Source organism: Genypterus blacodes, unplaced genomic scaffold (genome assembly GCF_046128005.1).
Source record: "Genypterus blacodes isolate CSIRO-AG114 ecotype Tasmania unplaced genomic scaffold, CSIRO-AGI_Gbla_v1 ptg000030l_1, whole genome shotgun sequence".
Lineage (NCBI taxonomy): Eukaryota > Metazoa > Chordata > Actinopteri > Ophidiiformes > Ophidiidae > Genypterus > Genypterus blacodes.
The window spans coordinates 1,622,840-1,643,587 of NW_027466843.1; the positions used below are offsets into that span (position 1 = coordinate 1,622,840).

General features: G+C 42.9%; 1 protein-coding gene across 3 annotated transcripts; it reads left to right on the plus strand.

Moving 5' to 3' along the window:
• Window positions 1-1,062: 1,062 nt before the first annotated feature.
• Window positions 1,063-18,349, plus strand: nt5c2b (5'-nucleotidase, cytosolic IIb). Of its 3 annotated transcripts, none has more exons than XM_076145228.1 (18): window positions 1,063-1,141; window positions 2,676-2,789; window positions 6,384-6,457; window positions 11,699-11,816; window positions 12,138-12,233; window positions 12,378-12,469; window positions 12,565-12,622; window positions 13,232-13,325; window positions 13,879-13,932; window positions 14,026-14,109; window positions 14,261-14,302; window positions 14,426-14,533; window positions 14,684-14,750; window positions 15,634-15,804; window positions 16,273-16,324; window positions 16,709-16,769; window positions 17,034-17,210; window positions 17,487-18,349. In XM_076145228.1, exons 2-18 carry the CDS (start codon window positions 2,689-2,691, stop codon window positions 17,730-17,732), a joined length of 1,695 nt encoding a protein of 564 aa, XP_076001343.1. In that variant the 5' UTR covers window positions 1,063-1,141; window positions 2,676-2,688; the 3' UTR covers window positions 17,733-18,349. The 3 variants fall into 3 exon arrangements, with proteins under 3 accessions (XP_076001343.1, XP_076001344.1, XP_076001346.1); XM_076145229.1 differs by lacking the exon at window positions 1,063-1,141 and adding an exon at window positions 1,151-1,325; XM_076145231.1 differs by lacking the exons at window positions 1,063-1,141; window positions 2,676-2,789; window positions 6,384-6,457; ... (1 more) ...; window positions 12,138-12,233; window positions 12,378-12,469 and having other exon boundaries at window positions 13,064-13,325.
• The last annotated feature ends 2,399 nt before the right edge of the window (window positions 18,350-20,748 follow it).

The following is a 20,748-nucleotide window of genomic DNA, read 5'->3' on the forward strand; positions in this document are numbered from 1 at the left end:
ACCGTACGTTTCACTTTGCAATTTTGTGTTTTCTACTTAAACACTTAAGTTACTTAATCTCACCCCCAAGAAGTGACACATTTAGCTAAAGGGAAAGCAGGACAAAGTGTCACTGCAAGTACATTGTGGTACTTATCTTAGTTCTTGTATTGTCTAATACATTATCAACAAGACATTAACTACAATTTAGCTAAGACACTCAATTAATACAACATATAAAAGTGGTCCCCTCTCCCTGGAATTTTGCATTTATTTATTTTAATGTTTATTTTTACAGGGATAGCACACAATTAATTAAGTTACTTCCAGATTTAGCAACCAGCTATTTTGCTTTTGTTTTGCCTAGGCAGATAGACAAGAGACAATTGCAAAAAAATTAAAGGACAACAAAAAAAGAACCTGTTCAATCCCTAAAGTCTAACAGTATAAAATATGACTGAAGAGTTAACAGAAGGGAGTAATTGGTGGTCAGACAGTGGACGGAGATTTGAGGCTGGTTTTAGACATTGCCAAAATTGGGGGTATGAGGGTATGTATGGGGGTCCAGACTGTCCAAACGCTGTCTTTCTGAATGGTATTGCCCAGTCACTTCTGCCTGATGCTCCAGACCTCGGCCACTGCCAGGACAGGTCAAGCATCCTTAAAGAGGAGGGGGTGCAAGGTTGTTAAAGGTTAGGTTAAAATATGAAGTTATCATATTTTCATTTGAAATTTTGCAATAATAGTTCAAAATGTTACATCCATTGTGATTTTCCTGCCAGTGACCAGATTATTATGCATTTTTTTTTTCAAATTAAACTTAACTAGCTTTTTTTTTTTCCTTTTTTGCGAGATTTCACTTTTAGACACTTTTTTAATGTCTATCGAAGACATGATTCTTTGAGGAGCAAAATACATTATGCATTTCTATGGCAAGACTTCTGAGAATAGTTACAGTACAGACCAATATAAGTTGTAGTGTGATAGAAAAGGTTTTGTAAATCTCTTAGCATATGAAGTGACCTGTGTTTGGTATGTGGGCTTATCAGAGGCGTACCAGAAAGCCCCGCCCACTTATGATGGTACAGGATCAAACTCCGCCCACTGGATGTCTCATAACAACAGCTGGCTGCAAAGAAAGAAGAGAGAGACAACAGTCAGAGTGAGCACACACACACACTCACTTATACACACTCTCAGACACACTCACACACTGAGCCGCTCGAGCGCATTACACACCGCTGCCTGTACACATCACTGTTCCGATTTTGTCCCACTTTGATCACGCTCAGTGCGCATGCTCAGAATAACTGACGGTGCAGTTGTTTTCACAGAGGAACTCGGAGGTGAGTACAGAAATGTCAGCCTGAGTCGACGCAGGGTAAAGCTGCCTGACACTGGCTTTTGTTTCTTCGCTGCGGAGTGAAGCTTACGGGTTTAACTGCCGTTGTCCGCTCCCTGTTGTTGTGAACAAACGAAAGCAGGACAGTCTTCTTCTCAGCTGAGCGTTAGCTAGGTTAGCTTTGCACGCAAGGAAACAACAGGATGGTAGCCTGGATGGTAGTTGGGTTTCTCCTTTTGCCGTTGAAGCTAGTAAAGATCACTGCTACTTTGATTACTCACTATCCTCTCATGTTTACGTTTTCCAAGACAATAGCTGTATATCACCGACATTCCAAACACGGGTGATACGTTAGTGTGGTGTTGTTGCAACGACCCTCTCTGTCTCCGAGGAGAAAGCAGCCTGTTCGAACTTCGGTTCGGCTGTTTAAGTTGCAGTTGGTCGTCACTGCAGTGCAGGTGTGTTGTCTTTTGACTCTTCCTCAGCCAGAGAACCCTTCGGACCCCACTGGACCAACTTGCAGCAAAAATGAATAGACTCTTAAGCAACCAAAACACTTTTTTTCTCTCTTTCTTTGGGCCTTGCTTGCAGCTTTGATGGCACTGAAAAAAAGAAAGCTGACCTCTGGCTTTCCTTCCTGGAGTTCAGCCTCTCACAGAGACGATAGATTGTTAGGAGTAGAGTTCCACAATATCTCCAGACATTAACATGACAAGGGGACACATTCCACATAAGCAGATAATTGTGATTCCCCGACCCCATCTTGGACAGATGTCTGCATCCCCTTTTCTTATGTGTTTGCCTGTTCTGGGGCCTGATTTGACTAGATCTGTTTCGTTAAGCAAACAAGGAGCCTCCTTGTATCTATTTCTTTTGTAATTAAAGCAAACAGACATGACCAAGTTTAAATGTCTTCACAGGCACATGATTACTTTATCTTGTGGTTTTGTCTTTGGACTTTGACTTGTGATTAGCTGTTTTTTTGCATGCCGCTAAACAAGCGTAACACTTGATTAGACAGCCTGGATTAGATCACTTTAAGGCCTGACTTCTGAAGAATCCCCTGTTTTCCATCGTCTGCTTACAGGATAAAACACAGCTTAGACATCATTCAGCTCTTACAGGTTGTGTGGATCAGTGCACGTGTTTCTCTGTGTTGAGCCGATCCGTGTGTACATTTAATGTAACTCACATTGAGCGTCAACAACACCTGTATGGGTCTAGTACAATACAACAGCTCTCTGTCTCTGATCTGTTGTATTCATGTGTGTGTTCTGGTATTGGCCTTCCTTTTTGTGTAAATTGTGTTTTTCAAACCCTTCTTCTCCACGTCTGCTCTTTCCTGCTTATCCAGAACGGTTTTAAAAATGACTACTTCATGGAGCGACAGACTGCAGAACTATGCAGACATGCCTGCCAACATGGACGGCCTGACAATGAAAAAGTACAGGAGAGAGGCATACCACAGGTAAGAATCACACAACAGCCACTTTGTACGACAGGAACCTTATGAGAAAAGCAGGAACTTTGACTGTGTTTGCACCAAAGAATCAGGAACCATCATGGATCAGGAGCTAGTTCCTGAAACATTTTAATCTTTGAATGCTCAGCAACTTATGTGTGGTGCTTATAAAAACAAACGGAAAGCAATCTCTTTACCAAGTATGGAAGTCAGAATTACAACACACAAAGCTAGGGTTAGGGTGAGAAAACCAGCGATGATTGCCATGGTAATCAATATACATATGCAACACAGTCTCTGTAAAGCCTTCATCAAGGTGGACTATCTGCTTTAAAGACTTAGACACGAAGCTAAGACACAAAACAGAAGTAGAAAGGTACTTGGAGAGACGGAGACATTTTTTCATGCTTTCAAATATCCATGTAGTCCATCAGTCCATTGCATCTGCTGCCAGCTGTTCATAGTCCTAACCCTCTCACTGGGATCGTTAGTTTTAAATCAATGATCTTTTTATTAATATGTCAATAATGTGACTATAACCAGGCTTTAGATATGGACACCAACAAAAAAGACACTCAGTGAAATGACTGAGAATTATCACTTGTAACTGTAATGTAATGACCACGGAAAGACATTTTGATTGAATCATTTTTAAACATACAATCTTTGATCTGAATGTAAACAAGAGTCACCACACCTCAAAACATGAAGTCGCAAGGTTTTTTGACAATAGCAAGTAACATTAGAGAACATCTATGTTGAAGTTGTTGATGATGAGATAGGTTTTTTTTTTTGCCACTATGCAAGTAAAACTTATATTATATTGTATTGTACACGTCCACAATTTAAGGAGATTCCAACGTTTTGTCTTTAGGGTGTTTTATCCTCCATCCAAAATGGGAGAATAGGAGTCCAATAGAAAGTTTGTTGTCTCTACATGATGTTGGGAGTCGCCCTGCGGTCAAAGTTCCTAAACAGCAGGACAACAAGGAATTAGTGGATGTGGAGGTGATAGAACGTGTGATGTTGCTCAATGTATAACGGAGACATGTAGGCGTGCTGCACGTGTCCACTGGGAACGACCGTTTCTCCATACCGTTATGTAACAGGCACTGTATGTTAACAAGGCTATGAAGCTGTCACTCATCTCTTGACTTTGTCATTGTGCTGAAACCTAAGAGGGCATCAAAGGTGACCTTTAGTTTATCTCGGAGATACCGTTCCTTCAAGCCCAACTCAAACAATTCACCCGAATAGTAAGAGCTGCGTGTCGCATACCAGAGCATTGGTGGCTCTGCCCAGCCCTGATAAACACTGTGTCACAGGGACTCCAATGGCTGTCTACGTAAGATTAGAGACCAGCGGAAAAAACCTGCCAGATTGCTTTACAGCTGCTCGCAGACAGAGTTGTTAAGGGATTCTCTCACAGGCGTGGTCCGCCCTTTGTGGGCTATTTGAGGCAGTACTGTTGTCAGCGTGGCCAAAGTCAAAGCTGACTCTGGAGATTAAGCCACCCACCCTCAACCTTTGTCAGTGCTGATGAATCTGGGAGAGGTGGGAGCTTACTTGAGTAACATTTATGGCTGCCCTCTTATCATAGCTGCCTCCATGCACAGAACAGAGAGGTGAAGTCTGGAATATGAACAGCACAACAAAACAGAAGAGGCTCTTTTGTTTAGAAATGTTGACATTTATTTGTAAGAAGTGATAGATTTGTTTTCATCAGTCAGGATTAGAATTATTGTGTAATTTTGTACAATTCATACAGCTACTTCATGTGTAATGAATGAGAAAATCAGATGTCCAAAATTCTCCTCAGAGAAAGAAGTAATGTTCTAGTTGGCGTGCCTGTTTTAACAATTCTTAGTAAGATAACCGGCTGTGGCGTCGGGACAATCGGCTCGTTTGATTCTATCTGACTTGTGATTGTTCTGGATGTCTTTGGGAGCCCACAAACATCATGCTGCACAACAACACAACAACAACCCTGACTGACGGCACGCAACAACAGAGAACGGCGCAGAATGGCCACAATCGTTTTTGCAACAAGTCAGAAAAATTTTGAATGGCAAGAAAGCAAAGAGAGAGAGGGGGTGTGTGTATTGTTTTGGGGCTAGAGTTGCCGAGCACCAGTCCCAACGGCAAATCAAACGGAGGTTTGATTTTGTACAGAATGCATCGCCGGTCCTCAGCTGGACAAAGATCTAAATGGCAACTTGTTCACTATGGATCTGCAGCAAGGTATGTTAGCACTGATACAGAGATTATCACAGATTAATGATCAGATTACTCACCCTGGAGAAGCACAGACATTTTAGAAAGGGACTCTTGTAGCGTCTTGTGTCTCTTGGATTGTAAAGCTGGTAAATGATGGAACTTTTTTTTAAATTCTGCGTGACATTTGTATTTGTTTTTACCTGATGTATGTCGTAATCCTAATCCACCAAATATTGATTTATGTGCAAATATTCTCGGGTACAGTTAAGAGTTTTTCTTTCCTTAATCACGCGTACTGAAGACACGTACTGTTGGTCTTCTATACTAAGACAGCCGTACGTGTGTGTGTGTGTGTGTGTGTGTGTGTGTGTGTGTGTGTGTGTGTGTGTCGTGTCAGGCAGACTATGTAAACACCATCTATCACTGTGGCCATTCTGACCCTCCAGCCTCCTGACTGATTCATGAGGCAGGACAGTTGAGCTGTTTCCTGGAACACTGTCAAACTCAGGCTTAGTCTAGGACACCCTGCCTGTACTATAAGCTGCCTTGGGTAAGGTTTTGTTTTTAAACGTCGTATCGCTTTACCAACCACCAGGCTGAAGACATGTTTGAATTGATCAGAGTCTCATTACGGCCACTAACTGATCACCCAGTATTATTAACAGTCAGTCAGTTGATGATGTAAGTGGATGACGATGAAACATTCTATTTGTTTGGTGTATTGGTGCAACCTAACAATTTAATGCAATTCAAAACTGCTTTGTGCTACAGGCAACAGTGCTAAACTCTGTGACAAAGAGCCCAAACTGCAGGAGTGAATATATAACTTAACTGCCTTATTTGACATAAGAAACAGATTTAAAAATGTATCTTTATAGGTCTATAATAGAATAAATGGCAGAATAAAACAGAGATTGCAAGTCTTAGAAATGTAAGTCAGTCATTTTGACCTAAATCTAATTGCTTCTTGCTCCGGCATGCCCCAAACGTCAACGCCTGCAGCCTCCAGCCTCAAGCAACATTCACACCCAAAGTTATTTCATTACGATTCCACCCAATGATGATGCCAAGATCGTTAAACTGGCCGATCCTGTTTAAACTGCAATGGTGCCTCTCTCCATCCAAATCAGACATGTTTGCAGGAAGTTTAGCACATGGAATGAAATGGCAGATTTGGTGTTCTAGTCCCGTTTTAGAATGTGGGTAAGTATAGTGTATAGTACATCACATTAGCTATTTGAAAACAAGACAACCGCATGTAGACACATCAAGGAAACAACAGTTCCTTCCTTGTGTTTGTCAAAGTAAATGACGACCCTGCTCTGACTAGAATATTTACTCAAACCTCAAATTCTTTGTCTTCTTTTTCTGTCTTTTCGTTAGAGTGTTTGTCAACCGGAGCTTGGCAATGGAGAAGATTAAGTGCTTTGGCTTTGATATGGATTACACTTTAGCAGGTAAGTCAAATGCACATTACCCCCAGATCCTAATTTGATTAAATGTTGTTATTGAGTAACTGTTGTTTAACAGACAGTTGGTCATTGACAGTTGTGTTAGCCTGAACTTTTAATCATTTATGATGGAAAAGATACTAAATATTTGCTGGTTACACTTTCTACCGTGAAGACTTGCTTGACTGTAGTGTTTCTTATCGTTGTTATTCGTATAGTTACTGCGGAAAGTCTTCGTGGTTATTAAGAAGAAGAGTGTGATGGAAATCCCTTTTGCGGTGGAATTCAAGACGCTCCTCTTTCTTCATCACATCAAAACAAGTGCCTAAGTCCTCCATCAAACTATTCAGTGAGGCTCGCTTGTGTTGTAGTCAGCTGAGCCTGATTTGTTTACGGCATGTGACTGCGAGGCCGTGTCTGATTGGCGCTCGCATTCAAACCTTTTCGTGGGGGGGCGGAGGAATGTATTTATATTTTCTTACGTCTCGATAATTCAGACTCGGTGTGAACAGGCCTGAGTCATCCCCGTTCAGGTTGCAGGCCAAGTTGCCGAGAGGTTTAGCATAGCAGCTCCTCGGCCTTTTAGCTTTGGTTAATAATGCAGAACACTCAAGGTCTGACTTCACGCTGACTTGACTGTTTATTCTCTGACCTCATGTGTATGCATGGAACAATATCTATACCATCCATACTCCATGTCCCCAAAAATGACTCAGTAAATTCAGTCGAACAGGCCGTACTTGGAGAGGAAAGGCAAATGCAACGTTCCCCTTCCTACTGAGCACTACCGCGACTAAAATTAAACTATTTTCATGTTACTTTTTCCCTCTTGTGTGTCCCTCTGCGACTCAGCTTCAGTTTATGTCCCCGTCTCTAAAAATACAGCCTCCCTGACTTTGAGAAGCGGGTCATGTTTGTTTGTTGAGCTGGGCGCTGATGTGCTCCCTGGAGAAAGGCGATCACTCGTAGTCCCTCTCCCGACTCCGCCGCCGTCCATGTGCAGAGAGCGGGAGATATTACGGACACTCAGCTGTTGACATGACTCTCTTTATGGCCGCTCATAACCAAGTGTTAATGTTTGCTAGGAGTGTGGCTATCGTATATCTTTGCAGCGTGTCCGGTTTTCGATAACGGCAACTACCCAGTGAGCTGGCAGCTTCACAGAATGACCACGATGCCGCAGGATTTAGTTGTAGGCCTCAGTGGGTGTTAAAAGATGTGAGTTACTTGTTAATGTTTGTATTTAGACTACGGCTTAAGGTTACTTTCCATACAGAACCTTTTGTCATTAGAGAATGTGGACAGGTTAGGAAGCTTTGAAATGCGTTTGGAAACAGGATCGTCAAGCTTCAACCAATCTCATCTGATCCCAGGTTATCGGTTAAATCAACATTTTTTTCATTCCAAGTTCACCTAAATAGGTTTAGTTGAAGTGGAACATCCTGTGCAAATTCTCGGTCAGTGCAGATAAGTTTGGTAGAGCAGTGCTCAACGGCACGCACCTTTGACTGGAATTGATTTCCGTTTATACTCTTTATGATTACAGTGTGGACATAACCCGGAGTTGTGTTCTCAGGCTTATTAACTACTCTCATAACTGACTAGAGGTTGTGTGTGTTTCACTAGATTAGGTGCTTCTGCTCTTTTTCGCGACACTTAGAATGTCTGCGTCGACGGAGCTTACACGACGACAACAAAACAACAAATGAGTACGGTTTATTAACGACAAGACACTCAACCCTGTTTAAGTGGAAGGTTAGGCCCCTAAAGTCGGTGTGTGTAGAGCTCACAGCTGTGTAACCATTACCACTGTATGAGGAAATGTTGCTTCATCTGTTTCTTGTTCTCTGGAAGGGAGCACATAATAGCCTGCAGAAAGTGTTGCTCAAACATGTATTTAGTTCCAGGTTGCAGTGAGCGATACACACACACACACACACACACACACACACACACACACACACACACACACACACACACACACACACACACACACACACACACACACACACACAGTGTTGCCCTAGTTTTCCAGCTCATTTTTGGTTAGAACGTCGGCCCCTCAGGCTGTTCTTCATTTTCTTTCCGAACTCTCCTTAATATGCTTGATAGTTCCGTGCAAATCTGTGACAAAGGCCCATATTTGCGCATTGGAAGCTACAGATAAATGAAGATAATTAAGACCATTACGCCTTTTGGCTTTTTATAGTGACATGGTTTCGATACATTGAATGTGGGACGCCTCATTTGGTTTGGATGTGGTTGTCCATTAGTAGGTTAGGTTGTTTACCTGGTGTCAGGGGGGTGTACATTACATTTAGGACCGAGGTGACCCAGGCTGTGAAGTCTCGTCTAACTTTCAGTCACCACACACCACAGCAATTGGGCCAGTGGGAGTATAATCATCTGGCAACAAACTCATCAGTCAAAAGCAAAGGAGGTAACAGATCCTTGAAGCTAAAACGACTTTTCCGGTCTTTCCGCTCAAAGGTGTGCATGTGTGTGTGTGTGTGTGTGTGTGTGAGAGAGAGAGACAGAAATGTGAGATGGGCCTCCTGGTAGGGTACCAAGGACCCCCATAAGACAGGCACAAGACGGTCAAGGACATCAAATCAACACTAACCTAACTTCCGTTCCACATAAACACTGTACACTGAGGTTTTTAGCAATGTAATGCCAGCTTTGTCTTAAATTCCTCATTTTGCTTCCTCCTCCGTCATTGTGGCTTTAGTGTTAAGACAGACATCTGGAAACTGTTCCAAACACTACCAAGGAGTCCTAACAGCTGAAGCATGTACGAAGGGAGTGTGTAGTATTACTTCTGAAGACACCGGCCATGTGTTGTCTTTGATAGTTTTTTTATTCTTTTTAGGACAGGTTGACCAATAGAGCCCCAAGAAGAAATAGGCTGTGTGTGTGTGTGTGTGTGTGTGTGTGTGTGTGTGTGTGTGTGTGTGTGTGTGTGTGTGTGTGTGTGTGTGTGTGTGTGTGTGTGTGTGTGTGTGTGTGTGTGTGTGTGTGTGTGTGTGTGTGTGTGTGTGTGTGTGTGTGTGTGTGTGAGACGGGATACCACACTCCCACAGTAATTGATTACACACACATTAAAACCTTTGAGATCCAGATCAAACTTGGCTTAAACCATTTTGGCTTGTGATTGGTGTAATCGTCAAACCGAATCTTGTGAAATCCTTTGCCTTAATTGAAAAGAGCAGGAGATCAGAGTAAAGGGCTGGCTGACTCAAGGTGAGACTTAAAGGAGATGCTCCCAGTCAACTAAAGGAAGGAGAGAGTGATGATAGGAAAGATGCCAAAGGGGAAACAACTCTTAAAATAGCTTCCTTTGCAGTGCCTTGGAGCTTTGGGAGGAGCTTGACAAAGAGGAAGATGTAAGAGTGGGTACATGGAGGAATTTGGTCAGTGCATGCTAGTGCTCTGGGCAAAGGGCCCCCACCCTCTGTTTGCTGAGCGGCCATGGCAAGGGGGCTGAACTGCAAGAAGCTACGTGATTATAATGCAGAAACTGGCTCCGGCTAAGAGAGGCTTACAGAGCAGAGGAGGACATGTCAACAGCAAGACAGAGCTCCAACGGATCCTAGATATCTGTGGAGTCCAGTACATACTCATTATGCATCTGTGTAGAACCTAACATTAGGCATAAATGCATATTCACACATCAAGCACCACTCGAAACAGAGAAGGACGCAGATGTTTTCCTGTTTACCCCACAGTGCTGCTCGCCCCATCCACTGTCCTCCATCCATGAATCATCACCCAATATCTCTTCCCCCCCAGGGGCCTCCCAACGGTGTCAAACAGACAACACAACCAGTACATTCTCCATCTCATATTAATAACATCTGACGTTCTTCTCCCAGTGGCAGATAGCATTTTAATCCTCTGCCAGCCATCCTGAGCTTTGCATCAGCCTCTATTTTTATTTTCAGAGGGGCTTGGTTTTGGCCTCGGGTGGAATATCTGGCTTCAGACGTGATAACGTACTGAGTTTTTGTTAGTGAAGTGAAGTTAAGTGTCATTGCTCTCAGCTGGGTTCATTAGAACTGCTGCTCAAAGTTGACTGATGTCTCTTCTTCACGCCTGATCCAGTTTCTCTCGATTGCTCACTAAACATCCAGGCTCTTGTTGCCACCAAGGGCGCCTTGGCTGACGAAGGCAAAGGGTAATGGGTGTGTGAGCGTGGTGTTATCAAAATACTGAGACACCATTACAATCTCAAGTGGATGAGGTAGCGGTGGAAACGTCATACGTATATGTGTTGTGTAGCTTCGTTAGAACAAAGTCTTTGGTCTGCATGTTACTGGTAACAAACCTTTGTTTGCTGTGTAAGCTTACACCCACAGGTCATGTGGCTGGAAGGACTCTCAAACAGGCGCACGGGTCTGACAGTGCAGTTAACGTGTCAGGGCTGTCTTGTATGCATATGCATTAAAGGGAGGATCACGCAAATCACAAGCAGAGATATTATATGTGCAATTAATTGAGTATTCTGTTGAATTTACTTAAGTGTCACAATTTGCAGGGGGCAATTCTGTGTGAAGACAGAGAGCAGGTGCAAAGTGAAGGTGTTTTAAAGCCGCTGGTACATCACAGTCTGCATTTTGTTACGCTGTCCCTGCCGCTGAACACACTGTTATGGCGCACAACCATATGCATCTGTATTCAATGCACTAAATCAGGGATTTTAGTGACATTTCCCAAAGTTATTGCAGCCGTAGACTGTACTCATGTACCGCTTCCGTCAGCAAACTTGACGGAAGTGATGATGAAGTATTGATGATGATTGATGATGAAGTATTATGGATCACTGAATTTAGATTTTCCGTTATTTCCGATGTTGAGGGCTCCATGTTGGACAGATCCCACTGTTTAGCTGTAGCTTTTAAACTTTAATTTACATACTAAATGCACTTATTAGGCGGGCACATTCGCTGATTGCGTATTTAGCTACAATCTTACAAAATTAGACGTTCAATTCACGCTCACTGCAAACACACAATCCGGCCAAATAAGTGCCGAAGATAGATTTTCATCGACAAAATGAAAAAATTTTCCCAAATGTTTGGTCTTACCTTGATAAATGACATCAGTGCTTAATTACTTAACTCTGAACAAACGGATCTTTGTTCTATCAGGACAAGATAGAGACAAAGAAAAAAGATGATTTCAAACCTTGCCCATGAATTTCCACAGTTGTTGTAAATGCTGACATTCCTGTGTTTTGTGTTTCAGTGTACAAGTCACCGGAGTATGAATCGTTAGGCTTTGAGCTCACTGTGGAACGCCTGGTTTCCATTGGTTACCCTCAGGAGCTGCTCAGCTTTGTCTACGACCCGACCTTTCCTACCAGGTCAGAACCTGTCAATGTCAACTCATTTTTTTTTATCAATCATTAAAATGTAGAACAGAGCAAAACGTGACCAAATGTTCCTGTTTTGCTTCATCTCTTATCATTTAACCCCTTTGACCTTTCAGCTCTCTGTGCATATAGCCACGACATTTAGCACGGCCAAAGGTCTCTACATGAACACAAACCGCTGTGCATATCCTGCACGGCCGCCGTGATATCCTAGTAGATAGCAGCTTAACTCTCAAACATTCAGATCAAGATGAAGATGTATTAGTCAAGGTAATGAGATGATGCCTAAAATGTCTCTCCTTTTACTTTCAGGGGCCTTGTGTTTGATACTATGTATGGAAACCTTTTGAAGGTTGACGCGTACGGTAATATCCTGGTCTGCGTACACGGATTCAACTTCCTCCGGGGGTGAATATTTTCAACATTGATCATCATATCACTTCTGTGTGTCAACGTAGGCGTTAACAAAATAAGCTCTCTGGTAGAAGCTCACGTGTTATTGCGCATCAAAACAACCAGATGATAATTATGTTCTGGTTTCTCTCTTCCAAGGCCTGAGATTCGTGAGCGATATCCAAACAAGTTCATCCAGCGAGACGACACAGAGCGCTTTTATATCCTCAATACTCTCTTCAACCTGCCAGGTGAAATGACGTGAAACCTTTCCCTTTTGTGGAAGAAAAGCATGAGACGACACAGTGTTGTTGATGGCACGATTCCGTTTATCTTCTATCTCCAGAGACCTACCTATTTGCCTGCCTAGTGGATTTCTTCTCCAACTGTGACAGATATACAAGGTAGGGAAATGTTTTTGACAATAGTTGTCATGGAATACATTTTTTTGGACAAAGCATGGTGACTGAAAAACGCGACAATTCAAGCCCAACAGGGTCAAGAACAACCCTACAGCATGGGAGGGTCCAGCTGTCTCAACTGCTAATCACAGCTAATTATCCTGAAAATGAAACCAAATGTCATTTCAGTTCTATAACGGTGGTTAATTAAACTCTTTTACTAATTGTTGGAAAGCATGGATTCTTATCAGAATATGATCGGAATACACATACGTTTCACTAACTATTTTCAGAGAATTAACCCTAATATACGGATTACAGAATTTACCAAAAAAAAGAAAAAAAAGAATCAAAGCGATATAAGAGCCTGTAAATTTGTTGAGAATGTAATCTGGAATGGCTGCATGTCCTTTGTCCTCTGAAACCTGGTTGTTGGTCTTTTAGGGGGAGAATGCTTTCCTGTTTGGCTGGGGACCCCTCCAACAAGGGAAGGCTATCCCATTTAAAAGCAAACAAAAAACAAATGTCATGTTTTGAAAATGGTTAACGTTCTGTAAAGATGCGGCCTGTTCGACGGCTTTGTACGTGTGTGTCTGTCCTCCTGTCCCTCAGCTGTGAAAGTGGCTTCAAGAATGGCGACCTCTTCATGTCCTATAAGAGCATGTTCCAGGATGTCCGCGATGCTGTGGATTGGGTCCACTTCAAGGTAGAACGCTGTGATTGCGTAAATGTGTTATTAACATTTGAAGAAGTATCTCTGCTGGCACAATGATGGTTAAATATGTTGCATAATTGTGAGGTCTATGTCCAGTACTAAGCTAGCAGGGCACTCATCCAAGGTCCAACTGTAATTAACTAGAGTAAACATCATCATTTTCAGGATCTACTATTTACACGCTACAGAATCGGCATCATTTCAACTACACTCGAGTGATTGTTGCACGTCTCTGCCCTATTTGTTACTGAACAGTAATCCCATTAATGTGCACCCTGTCCAAGTAGATGTGTTAGTTGAGTTGTTGACCGGACCTCATCCAGATCTGGATTAAATTGTACCTATTGATAGCACCAATTAGTTCATAGTTATTCTAACACGCAAATAAACTATCCGGCAAACTAGCCAACAGAGACGGAAGAAAACACAACGCCTGATGGAAAACCAATCCTAGTTTTATTCTAGTCTTGAGATGACCTCATCTACATTTACAGTATTAAGAGCATATAATGAATCCAGGTCTTGTCTATGTTTCATATTTCAGGGCACTTTGAAGGTGAAGACAGTTGAGAACCTGGAGAAGTATGTAGTAAGAGATGTAAGTATTTGCATTTATTTAGGGTTCTATAAGGGTCCTGCTGTGTGTCTTTGAGTGTCTGACTCCAATGATTCTTCTGTCGTATCCCCACAGGGAAAGCTCCCTCTTCTCCTCAGCCGAATGAATGAAGTCGCCAAGGTTTTCTTGGCTACCAACAGTGACTACAAATACACAGATGTGAGTGTTAAGTACACTCGGTACAGTGTGTGTAGTAAACAGGAGAAGATTCAACGCTTTGGGATTTAGGCTTGCAAGAGAATTTTGACTAAGCTTTAGCAGCACAGTTGTATTTGATTTGACCGTTGGTCTCTGTGTTGATTTTTCACAGAAAATCATGAACTACTTGTTTGACTTCCCCCACGGCCCCAAGGTAAGATACACCATTGCTTTTCTCCCCCCTCCACACAGTTTTCTATTTTAAAACGTTTTGAATTTGTCAGTGTAAGCAGCCTTTGTGTTTGTTAACACCTGTGTGTGTTTCTGTCGATCACAGCCTGGAACCTCCCACCGGCCATGGCAGTCCTACTTTGATCTGATTTTGGTGGATGCCAGGAAGCCTCTGTTCTTTGGTGAGGGTACGGTGCTCAGACAGGTCGACACGGTGAGCAGACAAATTACACTCCTCTTCTTCCCCTTCTTCACAATACTCACATTTACTTTGAGGTAGAAAAAAAGGAGCCAATTGTTCTTCCATGGTTTTGTTCCATGGTTTCCCACTTCACTAACATCCTGCGTCTCCTCCTCATTTCAGACAACAGGGCGTCTGAAGATAGGAACCTACACAGGACCTCTGCAGCACGGCATCGTCTACTCTGGAGGTCTGCCGATTTTCCTTAAGTCCTACTTTCTTTGAGCCGATGTTTAGTTGTCCATAGATTTACACATTATAGTCAAACAGTACATAGGGGCAAAGGAGGGGGAGAGAGAGAGAGAGCCTGGAGACTGGTTTAGATGGAGACAGATACATTTAAAACAAAACAAAAATAGGTAGACATGAAGTATGAAGGTGTTTGCAAAAGAACAGGTTCTCTTGTTTTCTAAAGACAGAGAGGGCCTCGGGATCGAATGGAGTTTAGTAGCTCATTCCACTACCTTGGGACTACAAAGAAGAAGAGTCTGGCTAGAGATTTAGGGCCTCGTTGTTGTGGCGCCAGCTGCAGATCACTGGTAGAGCAGATATAGCGTGAGGGTCTGATATTCATTGATGTTGTACAGAGCAAATCTGCAAGCAACGTGTTCTACTTAGGTTAGTTCTTTATCAATCGTAACACCAAAGTTCCTGGCAGACTTGTGGGATAGACTTGAGAGGGGTCAAGCTTAATTACACCAAGTGAGTTTGTGTTTATTGAAAAGAGAAGGAATCTAAGCAATGAACCTTGAGGTACCCCACTGGGAACTCTGAGAAGGAGGAGTCAAACCAGCATAGAGCAGATCCTCAGAGGCCAACCTCAGACAGTGAGGAGAGGAGGATTTGATGGTTGACTGACCAGAGCTTGTTCTGATTTGAGCCCAATCCAGTCTCTCTTTATAGAGTCTTAGTAAAAAATGCTGCCGTTTTCGGATCTCCACAACAAAGAAAGAGATAAGACGCTGTGACCCGCATCACATGACCCAACTATGGAAATATAGAAACCAGCAAGTGCTCAGCTCAACCAAAACAAGTAGATCAACTGTCTTGTCCTGTATGTCTTTGTCCCTCAGGTTCTTCAGACATTGTGTGTGATCTGTTGGGAGCCAAGGGGAAGGACATAGTTTACATCGGAGACCACATCTTTGGAGACATCCTCAAGTCCAAGAAACGACAAGGCTGGCGGACCTTCCTGGTTATACCAGAACTGGCTCAGGAGCTGCACGTCTGGACGGACAAGAGCTGTGAGGCTGGAGACCGACACACACACACACACACACACACACACACACACACACACACACACACACACACACACACACACACATACAGAGACACACCACAGCCTCACTTTTACGACTCCACCAAGGGGTTTCTTTTTATTGCACTAGTGTTTGGTCATCAGTAAGGAATGCTGTATTTAAAAGAGAGGATGTAAGATAGCGTATTGATTTAACATTTTCGCTCTCTGCACAGTTCTCCTATCTTTGTCTCGCAAATTCAGAAACATGGAGGATTGTGCAGCTTTGTTCGAGACAAATAAGTCTGAAAGTCTTTGTGTATACGTGTGTATAGTATATGTACACACCCAAGCATAGAATCATAATGTATCCCAATGGTGGTAAAGCTGAATCACTACAGCCCAGCAGCAGCAGCTTGCTCATGGGCTGAGAGAAGAAAGACATCCATCATCTCCTGCTTTTGTTTTCCAGCGTTATTCGAGGAACTGCAGGGCCTGGACATTTTCTTGGCGGAGCTTTACAAGTAAGGATTGTGTGACCTTTGGCCTCTTGTTTCCTCCTCCCTCCTCCCTCCTAATCCTCCTAGGTCCTCCTGCTCTTTGCTCTCTGTAGTAACGCCATCTGGCCCTGTGTTTGCCTGCATGTGAGCGCATGTTTGAGAGACAACAGCAGGGTCAACAGTGTAAAGTCTAAAGGGTCCTCTCCTGCACGCTGCCAGATAAACGGCACCACACACTGTATTTATAGCCCGGCAGAAGTCCATGTTGCACCACCTCCGACACTTGTTGATACATTAGCTTTCAGCAGTCTGATATCAATCTCCTCCCTCTCCTCCCCTCCCTCCCCTCCCCTCCCCCGTTCCCTCCTCCTCCCATTCTCACCATTTTTTCCTCTTGTCCTTCCCCAGACATCTGGACAGCAGCAGTAACGAGAGGCCAGACATCAGCACTATACAGAGAAGAGTCAAGGTACGGCCATAGTCGCCTCTGCTGCTGACGAGCGTTAACACAGTACAATACATTTCACTTTCAGACTTGGAGAGGTTCTGAAATCTGATACCATTGTCAATAAATACCGAGGGTGAGGTGTGACTGCATCATATTATGTTCTTTTCCCGGCTCAGATTAGTTTCTTTCTTCTTAATGAAAAATTAAAGAAACCCCCCCACCCGCGCCCCGTCGTTTCATCAGCATTCAGCAGGCTTACGGGTGTCCTCTCTTCTTGCCCATCAGAAAGTGACACACGACATGGACATGTGCTACGGCATGATGGGAAGCCTTTTCCGCAGCGGCTCCAGACAGACTCTGTTTGCCTCCCAAGTGATGCGTTACGCCGACTTGTATGCAGCCTCCTTCATCAACCTGCTCTACTACCCCTTCAGCTACCTGTTCAGAGCGGCACATGTACTGGTGAGTGTGTGTGTGTGTGTGTGTGTGTGTGTGTGTGTGTGTGTGTGTGTGTGTGTGTGTGTGTGTGTGTGTGTGTGTGTGTGTGTGTGTGTGTGTGTGTGTGTGTGTGTGTGTGTGTGTGTGTGTGTGTGTGTGTGTGTGTGTGTGTGTGTGTGTGTGTGTGTGTTACACGTTGTGAAAAGAATAATTGCTCTTATCTGCCATAGTCACAATCTTCCTTCTTCTGATATCTCACCAATCTCTCCCGCCCTTCTTCCACTACTCTCTTCTCCTCAGATGCCCCATGAGTCAACGGTGGAACACGCCCATGTGGACATTGACACAGAGTCGCCGTTGGCCACGCGCAACCGCACCCACTGCAGCGACTGCAAGGACCGGGAGTGCAAACGCAGCCAGCTGACGCGCTCCTTCAGCGAGATCAAACCTCCCAATCTGTTTCCCCAAACTCCACAGGAGATCACTCATTGCCACGATGAAGATGATGACGAGGAGGAGGAGGAAGAGGAGGAGGAGGAGGAGTAGAAAGGTGAACATGGAATGGAGAATCATGCCTTCTTAGGTCTCACAGTGAAGTTGAGGCCATTTCCAGTGTGCATGAGTGTATATTCTGAATATATCCGCGCACACGCACATAAACACACACACTCACACACACACACACACACACACACACACACACACACACACACACACACACACACACACAGGAGATTTGTGAAGCGGGGAATAAAGGACCAGTAGCTAAAGAGATCATATGCCTCTCATCAGACTGAATGCATGCTTGGTCCTCTCAGCTCCATGTATCCATATTTAAAAATTTAAAAAGTGTTTTTTAATCAAGTTTTGAGGAGGAATTTTAGTGGACCCTACAAAGAAAGGTGAGAAGGAATATTGTCCTAGATTGACACGATTTATCCCGTCAGATAGACAGACCACACACACACACACACAGTTAAATATGACGCCCTGTCTTTCATTTCCTTTCATAAGCTGAATTCTCCATAGTAAACATTTCCACTGTAAGCCGTCAGACGTTCACTCTGTTGCATTTTTCTGATTAATTAGGAAGTAGATTAGCCTCGCCAAGACAGAACGCACACGTAGACGATACTGTTGCTGTCGATGAGGCACACTTCAGGTGTGGTGCCAAAAAAATGTGCAATTATATTTTTATGCAACCCGGGAACAACAGTCCAGCGTTTGGTTCATTCGTTAAGTTTGAGTTTATTATGTCTCTTTGTTTAGTTTTTACATGCAGGAGTGACAATGTGCAGGTGTGTAAGAGTGTGTGTTTCTGTGTGTCATTAGGATGAGGACTCATTGTACTAACTGAAGCACAGGATGTTGTGTACTGTTGGGTCACACAAAGCACAAGTGTGATGATGGATGTGAGTGTAAACAGATGACGTGTTGTGGTACATGAGCGGCTGTTAAAGTGGTATTTTGAAATGTGAGTGTTACCGAGCAACTACTAGGATTGAGAACTGTAACAATTTTGTATGCCCATAGTCTCCATGACAACCCCCGATCTTCAGCAGCGCTACTGTAAATAGCATCACAGGCCGTCTGCTCAATGCTTTTTGTTTTTGTTTGCGGTGTTTACCCGACATGTTCTTACCCACAAAGGTTCAAACTTCAGTATTGCATCCGACGAAATTCGAAGGGTTTTTGTTTTTTAGAAGATAATTAGCCGAGGCTAAAGCAGTGTGAGGTGGTTTTTGTCCGTACGAGTGTGTGTTTGCGGCAGTAAGTGGCAATTTTAAGAGAGGAAGTGGCTTTTTAATTAAAGATCTAACATCTTAAAGACTCTTTAGGCTTCACATGTAACCGTGCTGGACTTCTTTTAGATTATCTCAACCTCTCCAAAGGGGATAAAGAGCCCTGAGTTTGATTTTTGAAAAGACAGGATGCAAGTATCTTTGCTTTAACGCGCGCGGGTCGGAATAAGTCGGTGCACAACATTCTAAGTAGGACATTCACATTTTAGTTTAACTTGCAAAAAACATGACGGAACTGACAACCAAAACGTAACACACAGTTGTATCGATGTTGTATTGTAATTCCTCCCACGGAAGAATGTGAAATTTGACTGAGGATATCCGTACTGGTCCCCCTTGTGGTGAGTGGTGGTATTTCCTGGGCCCAGCAGGTTGATCAGTAGGAGGAGCTACAGAGAGAGATTATTCACGTAGCACTCGATTCATAGAGTCCAGTTTAGAAAAGAAAACCACAACTTCCAAAAATCAACAAAAGAGCATATTTATGTGTTCTTGTAAGTGAACTCGTTGCGTTTCCTGCTTTCAGCGTCTCGTAGGTCAACTTAGCTCGGCTGATGTTTAGCCGGTTAGACGTCGTTTTAGTTTTGTTTGTGTTGTTTTGGTGGTTGTTTGCTTTTTCTTTTTTTCTGTGTGTGTGTGTGTGCATCATTTAGGTTTGGCTGGGTGGGAAATGGACAAAGGTGCTCCAGCCACGTCACCAATCACCTCACTGACCCGTTTGAGTGTGAGAAACATTTTAGAGCTGTACACTCACGTTTTTGTTTTGTTTTTTACACAAATGGAAGAAATATTTGTATCATGGATTTTGACTTTGTGAGAATAACTGGAGGCTGCTTCATTACTCATAAACATACTTGGCTGTCTTTTCTTCCTGCATATTTTGCATACGCATATGAGTTTAGGAGTAACGGTGATCAATTATGCTAAGGTGGTGGTTCTGGTTCAGGTTCTGATTCTGTTTGTTCTGTATCTTCACTTTTTTTTCTATTTTTTGCAAAATCTTTTTGACATTGTAGTTTACATAAAAAAAGATGTTAACCTGTAAAAAAAAACACATAAAAATGAAGGGAAAAGCATGTTAAATACTGTAACTAAGAAATGTTACTTGTAATTAACACCATGGGGTTTTTTTTTCATTTTTTAATCTAATGTTTTAAATGGTCTTGGTTTACCTGATTGTAAATAGGCCTTTCCTTTCCTTTCTTTTCCTTACGTTGCTTTTTTTTCCAATTTTGTTATTTGACAAATTTTAAATTTTTTACCACAGAAGTTGTAATGCTTTCAAAGATTTGTATCCATTTTTTGTGATGTGCAGAATGCGTCCACATCATCAAACCGGTTTCCATTCATTTGTTTTTGAGTAATCTTTGCTTCTGTGCATGTCGATTCATGAAGAAGTTTTGTTTCTTTATTTCCACAATTATCCCACAAACTGTACATTTAGGTAAATTACATAAAAAAATGTAGAATAAAGATAGTTTTTCATACTTTGTGTGTGTGTGTGTTTGTTAATTTCATGCTGGTGTTGAATAAACGACCTTCAGGAACTTTGGCGATGTGCTGACCGCATGTAGACTCCACAGAAACAGGGTTAGAGGCACTGAGTTCGTCTGCGGGGAGAAGGTGATGTTTGCTTTGTCCCGAGGCTTATGTAACGTCTAATGACAGAACACATGGTTGTCACATGCAGCGATCAACAACGCTGATGAGTAAACACAACAACTTGACAGACGCTACCCCATATGACACATTGTGGTGGT

What these genes read in the sequence shown, in the direction of transcription:
- nt5c2b (XM_076145228.1), top strand. Translation starts at nt 2,689, where the DNA reads ATGACTACTTCATGGAGCGACAGACTGCAGAACTATGCAGACATGCCT. An exon ending in GTGACTACAAATACACAGAT is followed by an intron (nt 14,110 to 14,260) that starts GTGAGTGTTAAG and finishes GATTTTTCACAG; the next exon opens with AAAATCATGAACTACTTGTT. An exon ending in TGCTCAGACAGGTCGACACG is followed by an intron (nt 14,534 to 14,683) that starts GTGAGCAGACAA and finishes TCCTCATTTCAG; the next exon opens with ACAACAGGGCGTCTGAAGAT.